Source organism: Zingiber officinale, chromosome 4B (assembly GCF_018446385.1).
Source record: "Zingiber officinale cultivar Zhangliang chromosome 4B, Zo_v1.1, whole genome shotgun sequence".
NCBI lineage: Eukaryota > Viridiplantae > Streptophyta > Magnoliopsida > Zingiberales > Zingiberaceae > Zingiber > Zingiber officinale.
In genome coordinates, this window is record NC_055993.1 from 137,018,249 (window position 1) to 137,037,303 (window position 19,055).

General features: G+C 37.8%; 1 protein-coding gene across 1 annotated transcript; it reads right to left on the reverse strand.

The window, feature by feature from the left end:
- Positions 1-4,509: 4,509 nt before the first annotated feature.
- Positions 4,510-18,447, reverse strand: LOC121976954. Its single transcript, XM_042529391.1, has 19 exons — positions 18,020-18,447; positions 17,791-17,859; positions 16,618-16,709; positions 16,484-16,522; positions 14,879-14,932; positions 13,887-13,961; positions 13,340-13,405; positions 13,199-13,241; positions 11,625-11,673; positions 10,634-10,727; positions 10,499-10,551; positions 7,144-7,228; positions 6,969-7,071; positions 6,798-6,890; positions 6,014-6,080; positions 5,608-5,674; positions 5,466-5,519; positions 5,190-5,346; positions 4,510-4,849 (listed from the first exon to the last, which is right to left on the reverse strand). The coding sequence occupies exons 2-18, from the start codon at positions 17,855-17,857 to the stop codon at positions 5,212-5,214; spliced, it is 1,236 nt and encodes a 411-aa protein (XP_042385325.1). The 5' UTR covers positions 17,858-17,859; positions 18,020-18,447; the 3' UTR covers positions 4,510-4,849; positions 5,190-5,211.
- Positions 18,448-19,055: the final 608 nt, after the last annotated feature.

The following is a 19,055-nucleotide window of genomic DNA, read 5'->3' on the forward strand; positions in this document are numbered from 1 at the left end:
TGAAAGCGAATTAAATCGAAGTACGCAGCGGGAAAAAAATAAACCAATGCTAACAAACCAAATTTTACTTGATTCGGAGCCTTCGACGACTCTTACTCTAAGGCTCACACTCATCCAGTGCTTTCGTTGGACAATCCACTAACAGTTCACAAAAAGTTCATAGGAGTTAAGTACAAGAACTAGAAATAAAAGTTACCAACAACAACAAAATGAGAAAGTCTTGGTCGTCGGTTGTCGGAGGAGCTTCACAGTGTCGCAGGAGCGTTTTCGGAGCACCGAGCCAGAGAGAAACTTTTCATCATTGTTGTTCTGAAGTTCCGGGTCGAAGATCTTTAAATAGGTCCACTCCGGGCGCCTGGACCACGTGACTCCGCCAATCGACGTGCTCTACGTCAACTTGTGGATGATTTTTTGGTTCCGGGTGCCTAGACAGAGTCCAGGCGCCCAGATCGGCTCAGCGCTCTGGGCGAGCTTACTCCGAGCGCCTAGACCAGCTCCGGGCTCCCGGATCCCTTCTGGGTGCCTAAAGTCCTTTTCTTCAACATCCTTTTCCCTGCAAGAAAAGGTTAGTCCGAGTAATAAAAATTATATCTACCCTGCAAAATAGAGTTAGCACAACATAACATATAGGGTAGTAATTCGATTATGTCTCCTCGAAACCAGAATTTAGTCAAGATCTCAACTTAGGCTTCCCAAATGAACTTAAATTGGATCGACACCTACAGTTCCCTCAACGGGGAATGCGTCCTCACTGGATCTCTCCTCCAGTTGCTTACCTTCACTTACCACTTGCAGTCGCTTGACTTACCTCTAACCCACCAGGTTTTTTCGCCAGTTGTTAGGTCCACTAACTCAACTAGCTTCGGTCGGTTGTCAGGTCCCACGGACCTAATCGGACTTCCTGCTAGATATCAGGCCCCGCGGACTTATCTGGACTTCCCACAATCTATCATGCCCGCAGACCTAGCTAGATTTCAGCCTGCTGTTAGGTTCCTCAGACCAGTCAACTCTTGCACACTTGATAGAAAAGATTAAACAAACATCACATCTAATTTTAACCTATTTATCATACATCAAATCCAGATTATTAGTGCAACATGCATCAACAACTTACGCGGGGAGTGGGGGGGGGGGGTGAATAGCGCTTGTGACTTCCATTTAAAACAATCGAGTAAAACGTAGCGGAATAAAGATAGAAACGAAAAATAAACAATGGTAACACGACCAGAATTTACTTGGTTCGGACCTTGTGCTGACTCCTACTCCAAGGCCCGCACGTGAGAGTGCTTTCAATGGGCAATCACTAATCAATCGTAAAGATTACAATTACAATTTGAAACAATTACAAGTAATTAGAAAACTAAAAATACCAATGACTTGGTGGGATGAAAATTTCAACAAAGTCGTCATCGGAGCTTTTGGACGTCGTAGAGGCTTTATCAGAGCAGCGTGCAAGTGCAGAAGTCGTTCTGAATGTTGTTATTTAGCCCCTGGTCGAATACTGCTTATATAGGCTATTCTGGGCGCCTAGACAACGTGTCCCGGTCAATCGACGCGCTCTATGTAGGCTTATGGATGATTTTTTGGGTTCGGATGCCTGAACCGAGTCCAGACGCCCGGACCGCTTGGGCGAGGTTGGTCCAAGCGCCCGAACCAATTTTTTCCAACCTTGCTTTTTCATGCAAACTGAAGTTAGTCCGAGCAATAAACTATATATATAATATAAATTTGACAGCCTCTAACTGTCTGGTTTTGACTTTAAGTTTCGTTGAAACTCTAGGTCAAAACAATGCTTACTGTTCCCTCTTCGGGGGAATGCGTCCACACCTACTCCTCTCAAGAGAGTTTACCTTTTGTTAGATAAGTCCTCCCGACCGTCTGGACTTTTGCTCAGCATCCGAGACTTCAGGTATTCATACTGAACGTCCTCTCTACGACCCGTCCAGACTTCCACCTGGTCCGCGACCACCAGGATTTTCACCTAGAGTCCCTGACTCTAGGATTTTGCCCAAAGTGCTCAACCCGTCAAGACTTCGTCTTGCCTAACTATAGGTAGAACATTCCACCACCTAGGATTACCTCCTCCTAAGACCTAGGGTTACCTCCCCTTAGGGTTTCCACTTGTCTGTATCCACTACGACTTTTGTTTAAGCACACTTAGGACTTTTGTTAGGATCCTTTGTACGAGGCTAGAGAGGGGGGTGTGAATAGCTGACCCCAATTTCTCGTTTTTCTTCCTACAATTCGTTAGCGCAGCGGAAAAACAAACAAGGAAACGAAAACAAGAAGATCAAACCTCAACGCGTCGATGTAACGAGGTTCGGAGATTAGGGCTCCTACTCCTCGGCGTGTCCGTAAGGTGGACGAGTCCAGTCAATCCGTCGGTGGATGAGTCCCCGGAGAACCGGCTAATACAATATACTCCTTGTGGGTGGAGAAACCTCGCCACAATATTCTTGCAACAGCAAGAAAGGAATACAACAAGAAATACAAGAAGACAAGAACAATGAATGTAAAAACACAGGTTTTCTTGCCTCCTCGCCGACTGGATTTCGTTGAAGCAGCAGCTCCTCAGAACACCTACAACAGCAGGATATCCCAGTCGAGAAGCTCACGCGAAGCTTGCAAAGAAGAGCTCAACAAAGCTCAAGCACCAGAACAGCAGCTCTGTAGCAGAAGAGAAGAGGAAGAAGTTAGGGTTAGGGTTTTTACTGCACATCTTGTAAGCTTTTGCTTAACTTGTATTTCCCTTTCTTCTTCTTGTATTGAGAGTGTTGTAGGGCTTCTCCGCCTTTGGTAGTTACCATAAAGGAGTGTTATTCATAGTGGAGGGTGTGTGCGTTGGTGTGGATCCTTGGATTAGTCACCTCTTGTGAGGTGGATACCAAGTAAAATCCTAGTGTTAGCGTGCTTGTGTTTGTTTCTGTATTTTCCGCTGCACATCCAAGAAGAAACAAGCAACGCCCAGCAACGAAGCGCACCGAGCGAACGCGACGAGCTATTCACCCCCCCCTCTAGCTACTTTTGGTCCTAACAAGTGGTATCAGAGCGAGGTTGCTCTTCACCGGAATCATCGCCGGAAGGGTCAAGCATATCAAGAAAAGCTAGAGGGTGAAGAAGTTGGAGCAAATTCTTCAAGTTCAAGATTTTATCAAGCTCAACTTCAAGATGCAATTCCAAGATGGACTTGGATTTGACACAAGGGTGGCTCCACCATACACATCCACAAGCTTCGATTCTTGGAAATCAAGAATCGAAACCTTTCTTATGATGGAGATAGAGCAATGGTTTGCTCTAATGGAAGGCTTCGAAGCTCCAACAAACTCCAAGGGCAAGCTTCTCAAGAAAAGCAAATGGAGCTCGGAGAAAATCCAAAGGTGCGAGGCCAATGAAAAAGTGACCAAGCTTTTGGTCAATTTATTGCTAAGCACCATCCTTTGCAAAATTGGAGAATTTGAAGATGCAAAGGACTTATGGAGCAAATTGGCCAAGCTTCATGAAGAGATCCCCTCCACTGTACGAGATCAAGAAGAATCCAGAGAGGGAGACTCTGTGGAGCAAGACCAAGAGGAGGATTCCGAGGTTGAGAGATGCTCAACCTCCGAAGAAGAGGAAATCCAAGAAGCTTCATCCTCAAGGGAATGCAACGAAGGGAACAAGGAGGGAGCATACTCCTTGTTTCATATTCAAGATGATGAAGCCTCCACCTCTAGGATTGAGGGGGAGCAATCCTTGGTGACACCGGATCAAGAAGAAGGAGAAGCTTCTACATCCGGGTCAAGAGAAGAAGAGGAGGAAGAAGCTTATACCTCCACAAGTCAAGAAAAATCAAATGGAGGAGAATCAAGGTCCGATCAAGAGAAAGCTTCTACCTCCGGATCCAAAGAAAAGATGCCACCCTACAAGCAAAGGTACGTGAGGACGGAATATGAGAGGTATACAAAGGAGTATAATCACCTTCTACTATAATCAAAATGATCACCACAATTCATGTTACGGTAGGTTAAGAGAAGACTATTCCCAAGTGACTAACGATTTTGGAATAGAATGAACTCCGCTACATAAACGCCAAGAAAGAAAAGGAGAAGAAAAAAACAAAGTTATATTGATGTGCTATCAACATAGATTTACATCAACTCATCCAAGAGGGTTTATACTTCTTTAAGTCTCTCAAGAAGCCTAGCTAGCAACGGTTTCTTAATTGCTGCTAAATGGAAGAAGAATCAAAAGGATTAGGAAAAGACCGCGTGAATGCTAGCCATCATGAGCACTACTACCATCATGGGTTGTTGCGTCAATTCTCCCAATGATCAATGAACTAAGAAATGTGATATACGATTTCAGATCAATAAAGTTGCCTAGATTCGAATATTACACTCTTATTTGTGGGCTCGAGATGCAAACTTAATGTAAATTATAACAATCCTGTCTTTTTATAGTTTAACTTTTGAGAAAAGGATCTAGCATGGATGAAGGAGAGCACCAATAATTGGTAGTAGGCATCCACAATTAGCATAATGCCCATGATTTCCATATCTCCAAGTATATCAGAATTCCACAAGTTTTGTTGAAACAAACCAAAGGAAAAATAAATAAAAAAGCTATATCATAAAGCTTGCTCTAATATAACCTCTTGATAAAGTAAGCGTGCAATACAATGTGCACGCCATTGAAGGATGGGTTAAAAAACTAATGCAATTGAGTCAAGTTGGAAACTTGCCAAAAAAATGGGATTCAAGTGCAACTTCGGAACTGCTTTATCATTTCGCGAGGGAATATCCAGAGTGTACAGTCGCCATTCAGCTTCCCAGCTCAAATTTTCATGTACATTTTTTCTGGACTAGTGAATCTACAAAAGGAAAAAATATGACAGAAAAGACAGTCTGCCAGGAATTAAAAACGATGCTCATAAACAAATTTCCAAGAACTTTATATCTACTACAGCATACCTCTTATGACAATGTGAACTACAGATCTACATTAGTGTTAATGCATATCATTGGAGAAAATTTTATGAAATATTCACCCAGGGATATTTTCAAATCCTTGGTGTAACATAATATGATGAAACAAATCGAAATTACCTCTCTGAAATAAAACATTAAAGTTGCCAAGTAGAATCAAAATTCCCAAATTGATAGAAAAAATCGATGTGGCATGGTATTTATAAATGAGAAGTCCATGTTTACCTAGTCATCAATGCTTTTTTTATCAGATTGACCCATATCTAGTCTCCTCTGTCCTTGGGTTTCCTTGTGCTGAAGCAGATGGGCGTTCCCAAGATGTCTGATTTGCAAAATTATGGCTATCTACATCTCCTAGTCTATAGCTACGACTTCCAGATACCTTGATCAATGTAAGAAAATGATTAAATGTCTAATGAATTGATTGCGTAACAAATCAGAACTAAGGGTAGAAGAGATGGAAGTAAATGATGTTCATCCTTTAGCAAAAAAGTCACCCACCTTATCCAGAAGTGCAGAAAGGACTGTAATTCCTGGCAAGGCATCAAGACCATGCTGCAGATTAGTGCGGTTAATTTATCAAGTCACATCCATTTTCCCAAAGCAAGTTCACTATGTATTGCCAATTTAACAAGTAAATTACCTGATGTTCTACACGGGATTTGTAGAAAAACCCTCCACAGCAAATAATCATAGAGGAGACAATGAAGCTGAATTAAACAGATAGAGATTTCATAACTGAAGACAAAAATGAGAAGAAAGAACCAGAATTTAAGGAGAAATGCTTATTTAGACCCGCTTGATAAACAATTGCTCAAATATCCATCCCATTCGTACATAATATTTTTCCAACACTTTCTCAATGGTATAACACTAACAATTGTGGCTTATAAAAATCTTCTAATGTTCGTTACTTAACTAACATTATTTTTGTCAGATATTGAACCTGTGTTTGACCAATAGAACGTAGGAGGCACTTCCAAAAGAAAAAGAAAACATATATATGTATCAAATACCAGCAATTTGTCAAATATTGATTGCTGACGTACATGCAAGAAAGCACTCCAAATGTAGCCCATCCATTAGTAGAATCATCCTCTCTTTCTTGCCTATAATCTGCATATGATGCATTACAGAATTGGCATCAAACAATTTCAAATACCAATTAGTGTGTTCAGAGATTTATAAATATGATAGTTATATTGAATTCTCTAATCTAACAACACTATTTATAGCATAAATACTTTTAAATTGAATGTTAAAAGTATAATAAATAGTATGCTATAGTCATTCTAAATTTTTCTACAAATAACTAAATTTAAATTGTATAGAAAATTTGATATTTACTTAATTTCCGTTTACACCCCTACTCAAGTTATCATCATTCCATTCAGTCAACTCTAACAAATGTCACTATCAAAGTCACTAAAAACCATGGTATTTTATATTGTTTTTGAAATGGGATCCAGATAATTCTAATACATGGACTGATTACTAATCTGCAAATTTTCATGTATAGTGATCTGTTACAGAGAAAAACATGCAGCAAACTGGACTACAGTAGCTCTGCTGGTGGCAGAAATGACAAGTAAATACTATAATTGATCTGTTGTTATGCTATACCACGATGGACAATAGGCATCACTATTTAAAAAGCAGACATTTGAACCACTTAAAACCAAACCAGATAACAACAACACAGTATGAAAGAGTTAAACTATAGACTTTCAATGCAGAGAACTTACATTGGTAAAATATTCCAGCACTATTTACATAGCATCTAAAAGTATTAAACACTACAGATATCATGCAAATATATAAAGAAAAACTAACCGCATAGCTTTGTCAGGGTGAATCCAATTGGATCATAGCCATCCACTGGTACCATAATCTCGATTTCATAAGGAGTGTCACGAGCTACTTCACCTGTAAAATAGTAGCAAAGCATTCTTGGTGATCATTAATGACAAAGTTGTAGGTGTTTAAACTGCTGAAGAAATATACATCTCCAATATATATTGAGAACTGTTGGTGATAAAGTTGTAGGGGCTCTGCCATTTTCTGCTGAACCTGTCAACTTGACCTCTAGCCCTTTATCTGGGTTAACCTGCAAAAGCAGAGAACCAATAATTAATATACAAAAAGGTCATTAACAACCTGATGAAAAAAATTAGTTTACCTTGATGAGTGGTTTTCTTACAAGACCAGAAAGGCTGAATTTTGCTGTCAAATATAGAGATACATGTGTCTGTTCAGTACCAAAACTGCAGTAATACAAAATTCACAATAAGCCTGACAGAGTAGAGCACATCAACATATATCTTATCATGAAAACTCAACTTGTCATTCTGGGAGTCATACTGAAACAACGAGGCACATAATAATAATTTATAATACTGGTGAGCAGATCTCCTCAGGGCATAAAATTTAATCAATGAAAGCAACGTAAACAATTAAAGCTGAAATTTCTCACCATTTCTAGGAAGATTCCAGCCTCTTTACTAATCATCATTGCTATATCATTAGTCAAAAAAAAGGATTTTTAGATCCATTCTTTAAAGTTTATGTTAAGTGGGATTTATTCCATTCATATCTTCTTCTTAATAGATATCTATCTAAATGGTATATAGTACTCAATCTAAAGCCCTATCCCTAAAACGCTCAATGTGGAACTAAAGCCCTATCCCTAAATCCTTCTACGACTCCCCTCAGGGCTTGAACATAAATACTATCTATATCCATCTTGTTACATAAATAAGAAAAGTTCTCACGAAAACTAAGACATGACCATGATGAAAGTGAAAACACTAAGAAGCAAAGCTCTGAAGGCGTTGACAAGTATGTAGGTGCTGATTCATTTAGCCTCATCTTAGCTTGACAAAAAGGATATGGTGAAACACTAAGAGAAAATATCTTGAGTGGAGTTTTCCTCACAAAGGCATTGACAACACATGGCAAACTAATGAAAGATGAGAAGGAAAGCATTCAACAAGGGTTCTAGAGTCGGCAGAGAGGATGAGGCAAGACCATTAGTAAATCTCTTGAATGGGCTTCTCCTTGTGACAACATTGACAGCACATGGCGAACTGAATAAAGGGGAAGGAAAGCAGCAGAAGAGGGAACTAAGGTAGCTCCACACATGACAGAAGATGAGCAGTTCTGGAGGAAAGAGATTGAATCACTGATCGTGGAGGCATGAATGAAGCCAATGGTAAGAGGATGAGATAAGGACATTGTTTCTGATGCTAGAAGAAGGTTGAAAGCAAAGAAATCTGGTCAGATTTACTGAAAAAAAGGCATCAAGACCTAGAACTATTGGAAGATGGCATACTAACTTCGAAGTGGCTCCATATAGAAAGAGGAAAGATTCAAAGAAGCAAGCAAGGAGAGATGTTCAAAACTGAATGAAAGTAGCACCATCTGGATCTAGCAAAGGAATAAGACTCACATATAGCAGTGATCTCTTGTGGAGGAAGAGTTCTGAAGGCAGGTTGTTGGAGACTAACTGAACCGGACTAAGCATGATGCTGCAGTAATCTCAAGTTGATACCATGGTGTTGCTGGTATTGCTCGAGTCTAAAAATCCATGGGCAGTAAACTGATGTTTGGCCGCCAAGAAGCAATGAAGAGGTGAATAAGCGTGAGCAGAGGAATGAACAAGGAGGAAACCCTCTGAAACAAATGAGCAAGGACAAGTAAATCAGGAGATGTCATTCACATGCTCAATCAGCATGGGTATGCTTATCTTTTGCAGAGGCAGGAGTTAGAAGACGGCACCACCTATTATAGCTTACTCTCATGCAAGGAGATTGCTTAGACATTAACACAAATAGACCCAGATTCAGTGACAAGGAGGGGAGTAAGCGACAAATGCTAGGAGGAAATAAAATGAGGAAGAGCAAATCTGAGACTAACTCACCTAGGCTGTAGAGCACTGATGATGACAGAAACCTAGGAATAATCTAGAATAGAGGAATCCCTTGTCGTGTATTCAAAGATAAGTCTCCTTGTCAGGCCATGACTAGTCATGGGGGCAAGGAGCAGGCAAACAGGGGATTTAGCAATTTCTTCAACAAAGGAAGAAAACTGCTACCATGGATGATTTGAGCTCATGCTCACTCTCAGACAGAAGTTTCAACTCATGAACGAGACTAAAACAAAGATAAGTAGGCTAGGACTCTGAAGATAGGAGGAAAGGAAGACAGATGAGGGGATACTGTTGCTAAAATTGTTGGTCTCCCTCTAACAGGATTACTTTCCTGAAAATCCTAACCATAGAAGAGGGACTTTGATACCGTCTTAATTAGGGAAAGGAATGCTCCACTAAAATTCTTGTTGGTTAAGAGATACATTACATGGTATATAAAAATCAATGCATAACCCTAAACCTAAAACATCAAATGTGGAAGTAATCTCAGCCCGTGCCGAGGTTTAAAATCTCAACCCGTGCCGAGGTTTCGGTCCTAGACCGGAACGATATGGTTTCGATATCGTATCGTGTTGTGCCGATACGGTTTCAATATTTTTTTATTTATATATAGTAATTATTAGATAAATATATTTATTGTGTATAATTTAAAAATAAATTGTATATTGATTTTATAGAAGTTCTTAATTATTGAACAACTTAATATTGATTCCTCCAATCGATCGGCTGATCGATTCAGCAGTGCACTGTGTTTGTGCAGAAAGCATTTGAATCGATCGGCCGATCGATTCAATTCACTTATGTACCAATGCAACATGTGGCTGAATCGATCCAGGTTTTGATTCAATCGATCGATGAAGCTCAACGGCTATATCTAAATCGATCAGAGATGTTCTCAATCGATCGACGGCGACGGTTATGTGAGAAACGGCTACTTTTGAAGACGAATAAAAAGGGGAGATCACTGTAGCAAAACTAATCTTTCTTGCATACTCATTGTGCTAAGCAAAAAGAGTGTTCTCCAAGTGATTTCAAAGAAAAGATTTGAGTCTCTTCCTCCAAAACCTAGATCTCATCTTGTAAGAGGAAGAGGCATTTCTTGTGAAGGTTTCTCCACCTTCGTTTGTGATAACGAGAAGGAGAAGTTCATATTGGAGCTTGATCGTGTGGGTGTGTGTGCCTTGGATTAGTCACCTCAAGGAGGTGGAGACCAAGTAAATCAAGGAGTTAGCATTGCCTTCTTGTTTTCTTTCTTTTCATTTCTTTCTATTTGCTTCCACTAACAAGTTGTAGGCGAAAAATCGAAGAAAGACTATTCACCCCCCTCTAGCCAATCGCAAAGGTCCTATCAACATCTTCATAGGTAGTTAAGGTCAATCTTCTTTGTTGCTACTATAATTTTTCAGGAAACCAAATCCACAATTTTTTCTTGAGAAATTAACATCTTCATACGGGTATTTTTTTTAATAAAATAAAACATTGGAGAATAGTGAATAGCATTATAGCAACATAACAATGAGGATCAATCAATCAAACAATGAAAGACTGGCAATAATTTTGAGAATTACAGTGCTATAAAACTACTTATTTTCCAAGAGCACAACACCTGAATTCATTATGAAGCTTCTCGTATCCTAGTTGAGTCATTCCATTGGACACCTGTTCCAAAAGTCAAATGAGAATTCTTGTACTCAACAACAGAGAGAAAATGCCATAAAATAGAATACAGATTTAGTATTACAATTTCCCATGAGCGAGGATGAAAACCAACAGTAAAACCTTCAAATACTCGAGAACCACGATTAGTGCATGGAATTGCTAGTTGAGCATGCACCCTAGTTCATAAAGAAAGAAAAAAGAGTAATCAATTGACAGGCTTAAGATAGTAACAACATATGCATTATTGCTCTAATAGAAGTCAGCTGAAATTAATATTCTTTCAGTTCCAATCAATTGATGAGGCTGTCACTCAGTATGTAAGAGTAGTGAACTGACTCAAATTTCCTGGTTCAGCATCACTTAATATTATAATTTAAAATGGTCAAGGCTAGTTTTTGGCAAGTGGATTCATATTTGACCCTAACTATGTGAGTATATGCATGATACACTGAACAAAGCAGCAATCTGTCTAATATGATTTTGGTCCAACTAATGTGACCACTCATGGAGTCCAGCTTATAAAATTTGACATTCAAGATCTATTTGAACAATTCTGTGGATGCAGACATGCTTGTGCTTTAGGTCAGCTTGATAAATTGCGCTGACCAAGCCAAGCATGTAAAACAATCCAATTTAGTCTAATCATTGAGAATCTTATCTGGACGAGAAAATCATCATGAACCAAGATACCTAATGCAGGAAGATGTTCAAAAGCCAAACATGGATCTGAGAGCTAGAAAGGACCAGAAGAAGCAGATAATCAGATTATCTGGGCAGGTTTTCCATGAACAAAAAATTGGCCAACTCACAAAGACATGAAAGGACCAAATTTGCAATGATCTAGACTCCTCATCCATTAGAATCTTACAAGCCTATTGTAAAGAACAATATCACTGCATCTGACATAGCTATGAATAGTAAATATTGTCTGCTCTCAAATTTATCCAATATAACAAGAAAAGAAAATGTTTTATCTTTCTTGGGAAGAATATAAGACAACAACATGAAGTCATAAGTAAAACAAAAATGTCAAAACATAAAAGGATTAAAAAAGACAAGTCAAATTAACATACCTGCATAGAGATTCATCATAGCTTACACTACATATGCAACCAGATTGCCCTGCAAAAATTCTGACAATCAGCAAAATGTAAAGAAAAACAACACAAAACTGTAAAAGTTAAATGCTTATTCACAGTGTAACATAATACAAGGTTTAAGTCACTAATTGTACACAGTTGATATGCACAGGATTATAAGGACCAAGACCAATATTAGACCTAATGCATGGTACTATTTAGTGCCAAACATTAGTTAGCTTCCGAAACTAAGAGATATGATTGAGTATAGGGTCCTTGTTATAAGTATCATATTATCCTGATAAAATATAGACACCAGTTCTTGAGCAGTATATAAGCCTTGGATAGATTTAATGTGCCCTTGTTTGAAAATGGTTAAAGGATAAAAGTGTGGAATAATGCAACGTTCAGGTCACTGATTGTACCTAGTTGATATGTACGGGATTAAAATAAGGATCAAGACCAATATTAGACCTAATGCAAGCTACTGTTTAATGTTGAATATTACTTATCTTCTGATACTAAGAGGTACAACTGAGTATAGGGTCCTAGTTATAAATATCTTACTATCTTGATAAAATATATGCACAAGTACTTAAGCAGGATAAAAGCCTTGGTTTAATTGCCTCACGACCTTATGCTAGAAAATGGGTAAGGCCCTATGCTTGGAAACCACTAAAGGATTTAAAGCATTTATATTTCTATATCCGTATATAGTTACCAGGATTTTAAAGCAGTGACCAGCAACCATATACAACAAATATGCACACTGTCAAAGATTTACATATCCATCCAAATAGAAATTTGTATTTCCTACTAGGGAGAGAAACCAAAAATAAAGTAAGGTAAGATTTCTCCAACCGCACTTTTCATCGGACTTCATTAGCAGAAAAAGAGGGAAGGAAAAGATTGGGGAATCCCCAATTTTTCTCTATATTGTTTCAGTTCAATTGGGGACCAGAAGGCTCACTTTTGTGTTTAATGGAGTTCCAATTCAACCTTAATTTTTTAAAAAATATTATCTTTTTAAATTATTGTTAATTTTTTTATTTTTAACAAATAAGGTTTTGAAGCTTAAGTTTCCTTCCTCTTTCCTTCTCTCCAAGGAAAGAGAGAGACAAAAATTAGTTCACAATTCTTTTCATATGAGTTTTTTTTCCCTTCCCTCTTTCTTTTCCTAGTTATTTATTTCCTTTGTAGGAAAAAGAGCCTTTCCTCTATTTCCTTTGGTGTAAAGTGGGAGGGATGAAAAAGATAGGGAAGATCTTTTCTCAATTTTTCTCTATATTACTTCTATCTGATTTGAATAGAAAACTTACTTTTGCATGCATGTAGAGCTCAAATCCAAGCAAAAAAAAAAAAAAAAATTTAAATAATTGTTTAAATTAATTTTCATTAAAGCTTTTTCTACATTTTAAAAACAATCTTTTAAAGTTGAGTTTCCTTTCCTCTAAGGAGATAAATATTTCATAATTTTTTTACCTATGAGATTGTTTTCTCTAGCTTTCATTTTCTTTAGATGTTTCCTTGCTTTATACAAAACAGAGATTAAAATGAAAGGCACTGACCTGTACATGCTCCATTTAAGCAACTTCCACATATAATATCTACCTAAAAAACACAGGACAAAAGAGGTCAAAATTAAATAGAATTATATATTATAGTTAGTTGATAAAAGCCAAGAACTATGTGGAATACCATGAACCAACCTGAGATATACGACCCATTTGGTCAAAACTATGTTCACAATTTTGCAAGTCTCCATTGTAATACCCCTGAAGTGACAAATTAAGATCAGATGGCAAGTGATGGAACTAAAATCATCTGTAAGTTTATAAGGATATATCAAATCAATAAGGTGGCTGATGCTTCAAGCACATCGGTTGAGCAAAATCATACAAAACATAGTAGATTCAAAACCATATCGAACGTCATACCTTCTACAACAGCATTGGAATAAGGTTATATTCGGTATGAAAAATATGATGGGACATCCTTTTGACTTTTTTTTTAAAAAAAAAAGGCGCCCTTATGATTCTGATAATTAGGGTGCAGTGCCCTCTTGATTTTTGACCAATGACATGCCCCAACAAATCAAAACCAGTTAAAGAACAACTGCCTTATCCCAACAAGTCAATCTGTTGTTGAGTCTTCATTAATATCCATCTAGGATATATATTTTGACATCAATAGGTACAGAAACAAAATTGAGCGAATATGGGCCAAAAGTTTTCACCTCATTTTTTGCATATGTACCTGAACAAAGTCTACTGGTGCTGAACCAGCTGCAAAATAGTTTGAAGTTTCATAACGGCCAAAATCTATATATCCCTACAAAATGGAGTGGCAAATTATGTTTGTGTTCTGAACAGAAGATACATTTAGATGTGCAGAAATGTTGAAGTTATCAATACATAGCTCAAAAAGTATTTTCCTTTCTCATGAAAACAATAGTAGGTTGACTTTGTTAAAATCTGACAAAGAAAAAGTAGAAAGACACTGACATTATAAATCTAAGAAGTTTAATTTGAATTGAAGTCCAAGGTTCAGACACATAATCATAATGACCCAGTTTCTGTAACTGCTTTATATATCCCTCTGCAAGTGAAATATTAGAGCAAAGAACAGTGCTGATTAATGAGATATTGTGTGGCAATCCATCAGAAATGACGTGGCTAATACATAAAGAATATTTCCTTAGCATGACTTAATACCATTTGTGGTTTTGGCTAGTAAGCAATCAAATCATCAAGTTTTCACCTAATGCTAATATATGTGTTCATTAATCAATATTCCATATCACTGAACAAAGAAATTTCAAAATAGCATATGTGGTTAAGAAGCAGAATTAGCTGAAGAATGTAGAAGAAAAATGATGACAGTAAAGCAAAATTAAGGTCCCAACAAGTTGGGATCAGCAACATGAACCTTTTGTCACCAGTGAATTGCCTTGGGACAGTGATATCATTAGTCAAACTTAATAAACACCGAATTCAATAATAATGCCTCTAATATTGTCTTCTTCGGCTCTCCATAAAGGTTTTGACAAATAGAATAAAATAAATAATTGGTGCATCTACAGATCTCTGTTGAAGGTTTTATAAAATATGTTCCAACAGTCCTTCATCAACACCATTAATTTTTCCAATTTGGTATACTGACAACATCACTGTAGTAAGAATTAGCAGTCTAAATACAAGCAAATAGAAAAAGAAGTCACAGAATGAGCATAGAGCTCACATCCTTACCGCTTGAGAACAGCGCTCCACATCCTTGCAGAATCGAACCACCAAATCAGCATCCTATATATACACGGACAAACTGTAGATTCAATGATACACATGTATATGGAAAACTTACTAATGCTCTATTCTAAGGATTATATTTTACATGACTAAAATATGAAAGAAAAGGAATTGCAATATTAGAGATGGGTATTACAAAAAATTATACATGCTAGAGTAAAAATCTAGTAGGGATAAAGGTCATTCTTTCATATTGGAGCACATCTAATAGATTTTGGTTACTGCCCTCTTCATATGACCTGCAATAATCATCTCAAGAAGATCCTCGAACATTAGATTCCAAAAAATCCCTAATTTGTAATTCAACTTCATAACTTGTTCATTACAACCCAAACATACTTCTAGTGTTTTAGTAGACTTTGCCAAATTGATCAAACACAAAGACCTAGCATCAAGGAAGGCCACATTGATCATTTGTATTCATGTTGCTTCACCTTTTTTACAATAACACCTATAGCTTCTTAGTGTAAGACCACATAATCTTACAACCAAAGAAACCCACATATCCATTTCGCCATCCAAGCATTTTGTATTTGATTCTTGTTGGTTGTTGAGAATTCCATAGTTGGTCACCCCTTCATGCCATAATGTTCTCTTATATTTCCTGTACATCTTTCAGTTTAATCTATTGAGCAGTGCTAAAAAACATCCAATGTGCATACATGATGCACTCAAGGTTTAAAGTTTTGAGTAGATATTGGAACAAAACTGTTTCGTTTAGATTAGGTGTCGGTCTCTTTGAGGAGGCGGAGAAAGCATCCACAGAAGAGGAAGAGGCAAAGGAAGAGGAGCAATGACGAAGGAGGAAGAGAAGAGGGCCGATAAAGGAGGAGGAGGCAAAGGAAGAGCATTACAAGGTAGAGGAGGTGAGCGAGGGATAGGAAGAGGCATACCGCATACCTTGAAGAAGTCCCACTCATTGTGGAACCCTAGTCTCCTTTCTCACTAGCGAAGGAAGGCTCATAGAGGAGGAAGGTAATTGCAATTCTTGCAACTATGTGTGTCTCGTGCCTTGTTGTGTGTCAATTGGCGGGCAGAATGAAAAACTTTAACCATGTCAACTGGCACAGAATGAACTTTAATTCTTTGGGTGCAATAGTTGCTTTAATTTTATGTTGTATCACATGGTAGGATAAATTATTTGCTTCAGTAAGACATGCTTATGATGCCATGTCTCAATGTTATATAAGCTTCTGATGTAATTTGTTTCATGCAGATTAAATCTTTCTATAGAAGTATCTCCTTAATCTCTCCTTCTGCCCTCAAAGAATCATTATGAGATTACAGAAACAGTGATATAGCTGAGTAGAATCCCTGACAAAATTTTAATTCTTGGAATATAACAAACCAAGGATATAATTCAGAAGTTGAGCTAAAACATATATCCTAGTAATTAGGCAGAAAGAACACTTGTTTTGGCTTGTGAGTGAAATTATACAAAGTAAAATTTGGCTATATTAAAAGAGACTTGGTCAAGGTATTCTCACTAAAACCATCAGTTATTAATTCTAAAGAATGGAATTGTTCAAAAAAGTGATCATTTCGTACCTTTCCATCATATTCAAAAGTATGGCCAGTCCACTCAGTCTACTAGCAGCTCAAAGAAAACAATCCATGAAGAATCTCCAAATGATGACAATTTAAGCATATAGTCTAGTGTTTATCATTTAGAGTGAGGATACAAAATCAACAAGGCGACTAGTATTATCCAAGGCGTAACAGCTAGAACTTGGCACCGTGAGAGATGTGACGTAGTAGAAGTGCAAGAAGGTTGCTGTTGAACAGTGAGAGAAAAAACAGAAACAAGGGAAATATTAAGAAAGATACACACATGGACAGGTTTAATGTAAGAAAAGTAAAATGGCACAAGAGACTAGAAACACCAGTCATCTTGTAAAAATAAATCATTTGCGTGGCGATCAAGAAGGACAAGTGCAAGTGACACTCATGGTTTTATGTGGCCTCCTAAGTGGGTTTAAAAAGGGAGCACATAGCAGAAGCTAATGGCCACATATGCAATCTGCATATGCAATTTTTTTGAGAGAAAAAAACCTGTGGTTAATTTGAACCAATTTAAACTAGACCTAATCAACTTAAAAGCATACGGTACCCTATTCCATAGCTTATAACTTGTAATTGTAAATGTTAACTCAAATTCTTATCTTGCAAATGATAAAGATTTTTATATATTAACCATATGCATGCTTATACGCATGATATATTTTACACGATGGATTAATATTGACTATTATATTTCATATGTTTTTGCATTAAATGATCGATATATATATTCTATGTGAAAGTATGAATTGGATGCAGTAATTAGTATACTTTATCGTATATATGTGAGTCTCATAGAATTTTATCAAAATATATATTTTTTTTAATATTTTGAATAGTATCTGCACATACCCCTGTCTACTGCATGTGTTATGTGGTAAATTGACCATAGAGCATTTGCATACGTTTTTCAAACCTTAGTGATAATATAAACAACAAAGTAATATGTGTTTCCCAACAAAACCATTATGCTAACTTTATGCATGTAAATCGTTATGACATTAAATCATTAAAACCTTGAGGGTCCTAAGGATGAAAAGAAGCAGCACATATAAACAAACAAATAAATTCTTTGTATTGTCAATATCAAGCAGTTATTGGCGTCATTTCTCTTATTCTTCATGTTAGATTGGCTGAATGGAGTGAGAGATCTGATTTATCGCTAGACTTTGAAACATAATCAGGAATAGAACCTAACAAAGAAGAGAAACAAGAGCTTATGCTAGATTTGGTAATCTATCCTTCCGTACACTAAGTCAGATAATGAAGACCGACAGTAATAAGGTGTAATGTACCTAGACCGAAACGGAGAAACGCAGAAGTGAAGAACCCAAAAGTTAGTGAACTCCCACCGCTCGGCATTCCTGTGCAACCAAAGATTATCAACAATATACCTTGAGATAAAGCAGTTTTCTGGTCAAAGGGGAGAAAAAGGATGATTGTACAAGTAAAATTAATCAAAGAACAAAGATCATCGAGTTGTTAACCACTGTCCATTTGAAATTTGAATACGTCGTTACGTGCCTGAGGCAGGATGGGGGCCAAGGTCTAGGAGATCTCGGCTCCGGTTTGACAACGGAAGAGACTCAATCTCCTTCGGAAGCCACCTTTTCTCGTATGGTGAACAAGCCAACGAGGGTTGGTCCGGAATGGAAATTCTCTGGTTCGGATTGGGGCGAACTGAGGATTCGCGACTCGGCTGCCGAGACTGCAGGCTGGGCTATCAGAGGTTGCGTCCCGAATGAGCGCCGCCCACTGGGGCTTGGGCCGGCGCAGCGGTGAGATGGTGGCAGATCTGGGGGAAGAGGTGCACGGGTGGCGCCTGCGGGGATCGATGGTGTGGCGTGGGCGGAGGAGCCGTTGGTGACAAGCCGGAGGCGGTGATGGGGCGGTTGTCGGCTACGGTCGCGGCGATGCTATCTCAGGGTAATTTTATTATTTTTATTATTATTATTATTATTATTATTATTTATTTACTTACCTAATTGTGGGATGGAGGCATGGAACTGCACGGCTGTAAACGAGATTTTTGGGGTATTTAAATTTATTTGATAAGATATCTAAGTCAAGTCGAGTCGAGCTAAATTTAAAATAAATCAAGTTAAACTTCAACATTCATTTCAAAAGTTTGGTTTATTTTTTACGAGTTTGAGCTTGTTTGAAGCTTGGTTCGTTTAAATATTATCAAGCTCTCAATTCAAAAAAAAATATAGAACAGCCACATCAGCGACCCCCTTAAAGCCGGTCCCACGGATATAGAGGGAAGTAAATGTAGATACATAGCTGAAAGCGCATAGCCGGGATGCCCAGGCAATGACATCCCGATGATCGAACTCTGGATCTCTCGGCCACGAAATCATGCACCCCCAACTATGCTACGCCCTGGGGATATCAAGCTCTCAATTCAAGTTTGGCTTGAGCTTGGTTCGAGTTTGGCTTGAGCTTGATTTGAGTTTGGTTCGTTTAGATGTTATCAAACTCTCAATTCAAGCTTGTTTGATTGTGTGAAACTTTTAATTGTTTGATTGGTTATTAAGATTAATAATTTTAATTTATTTAT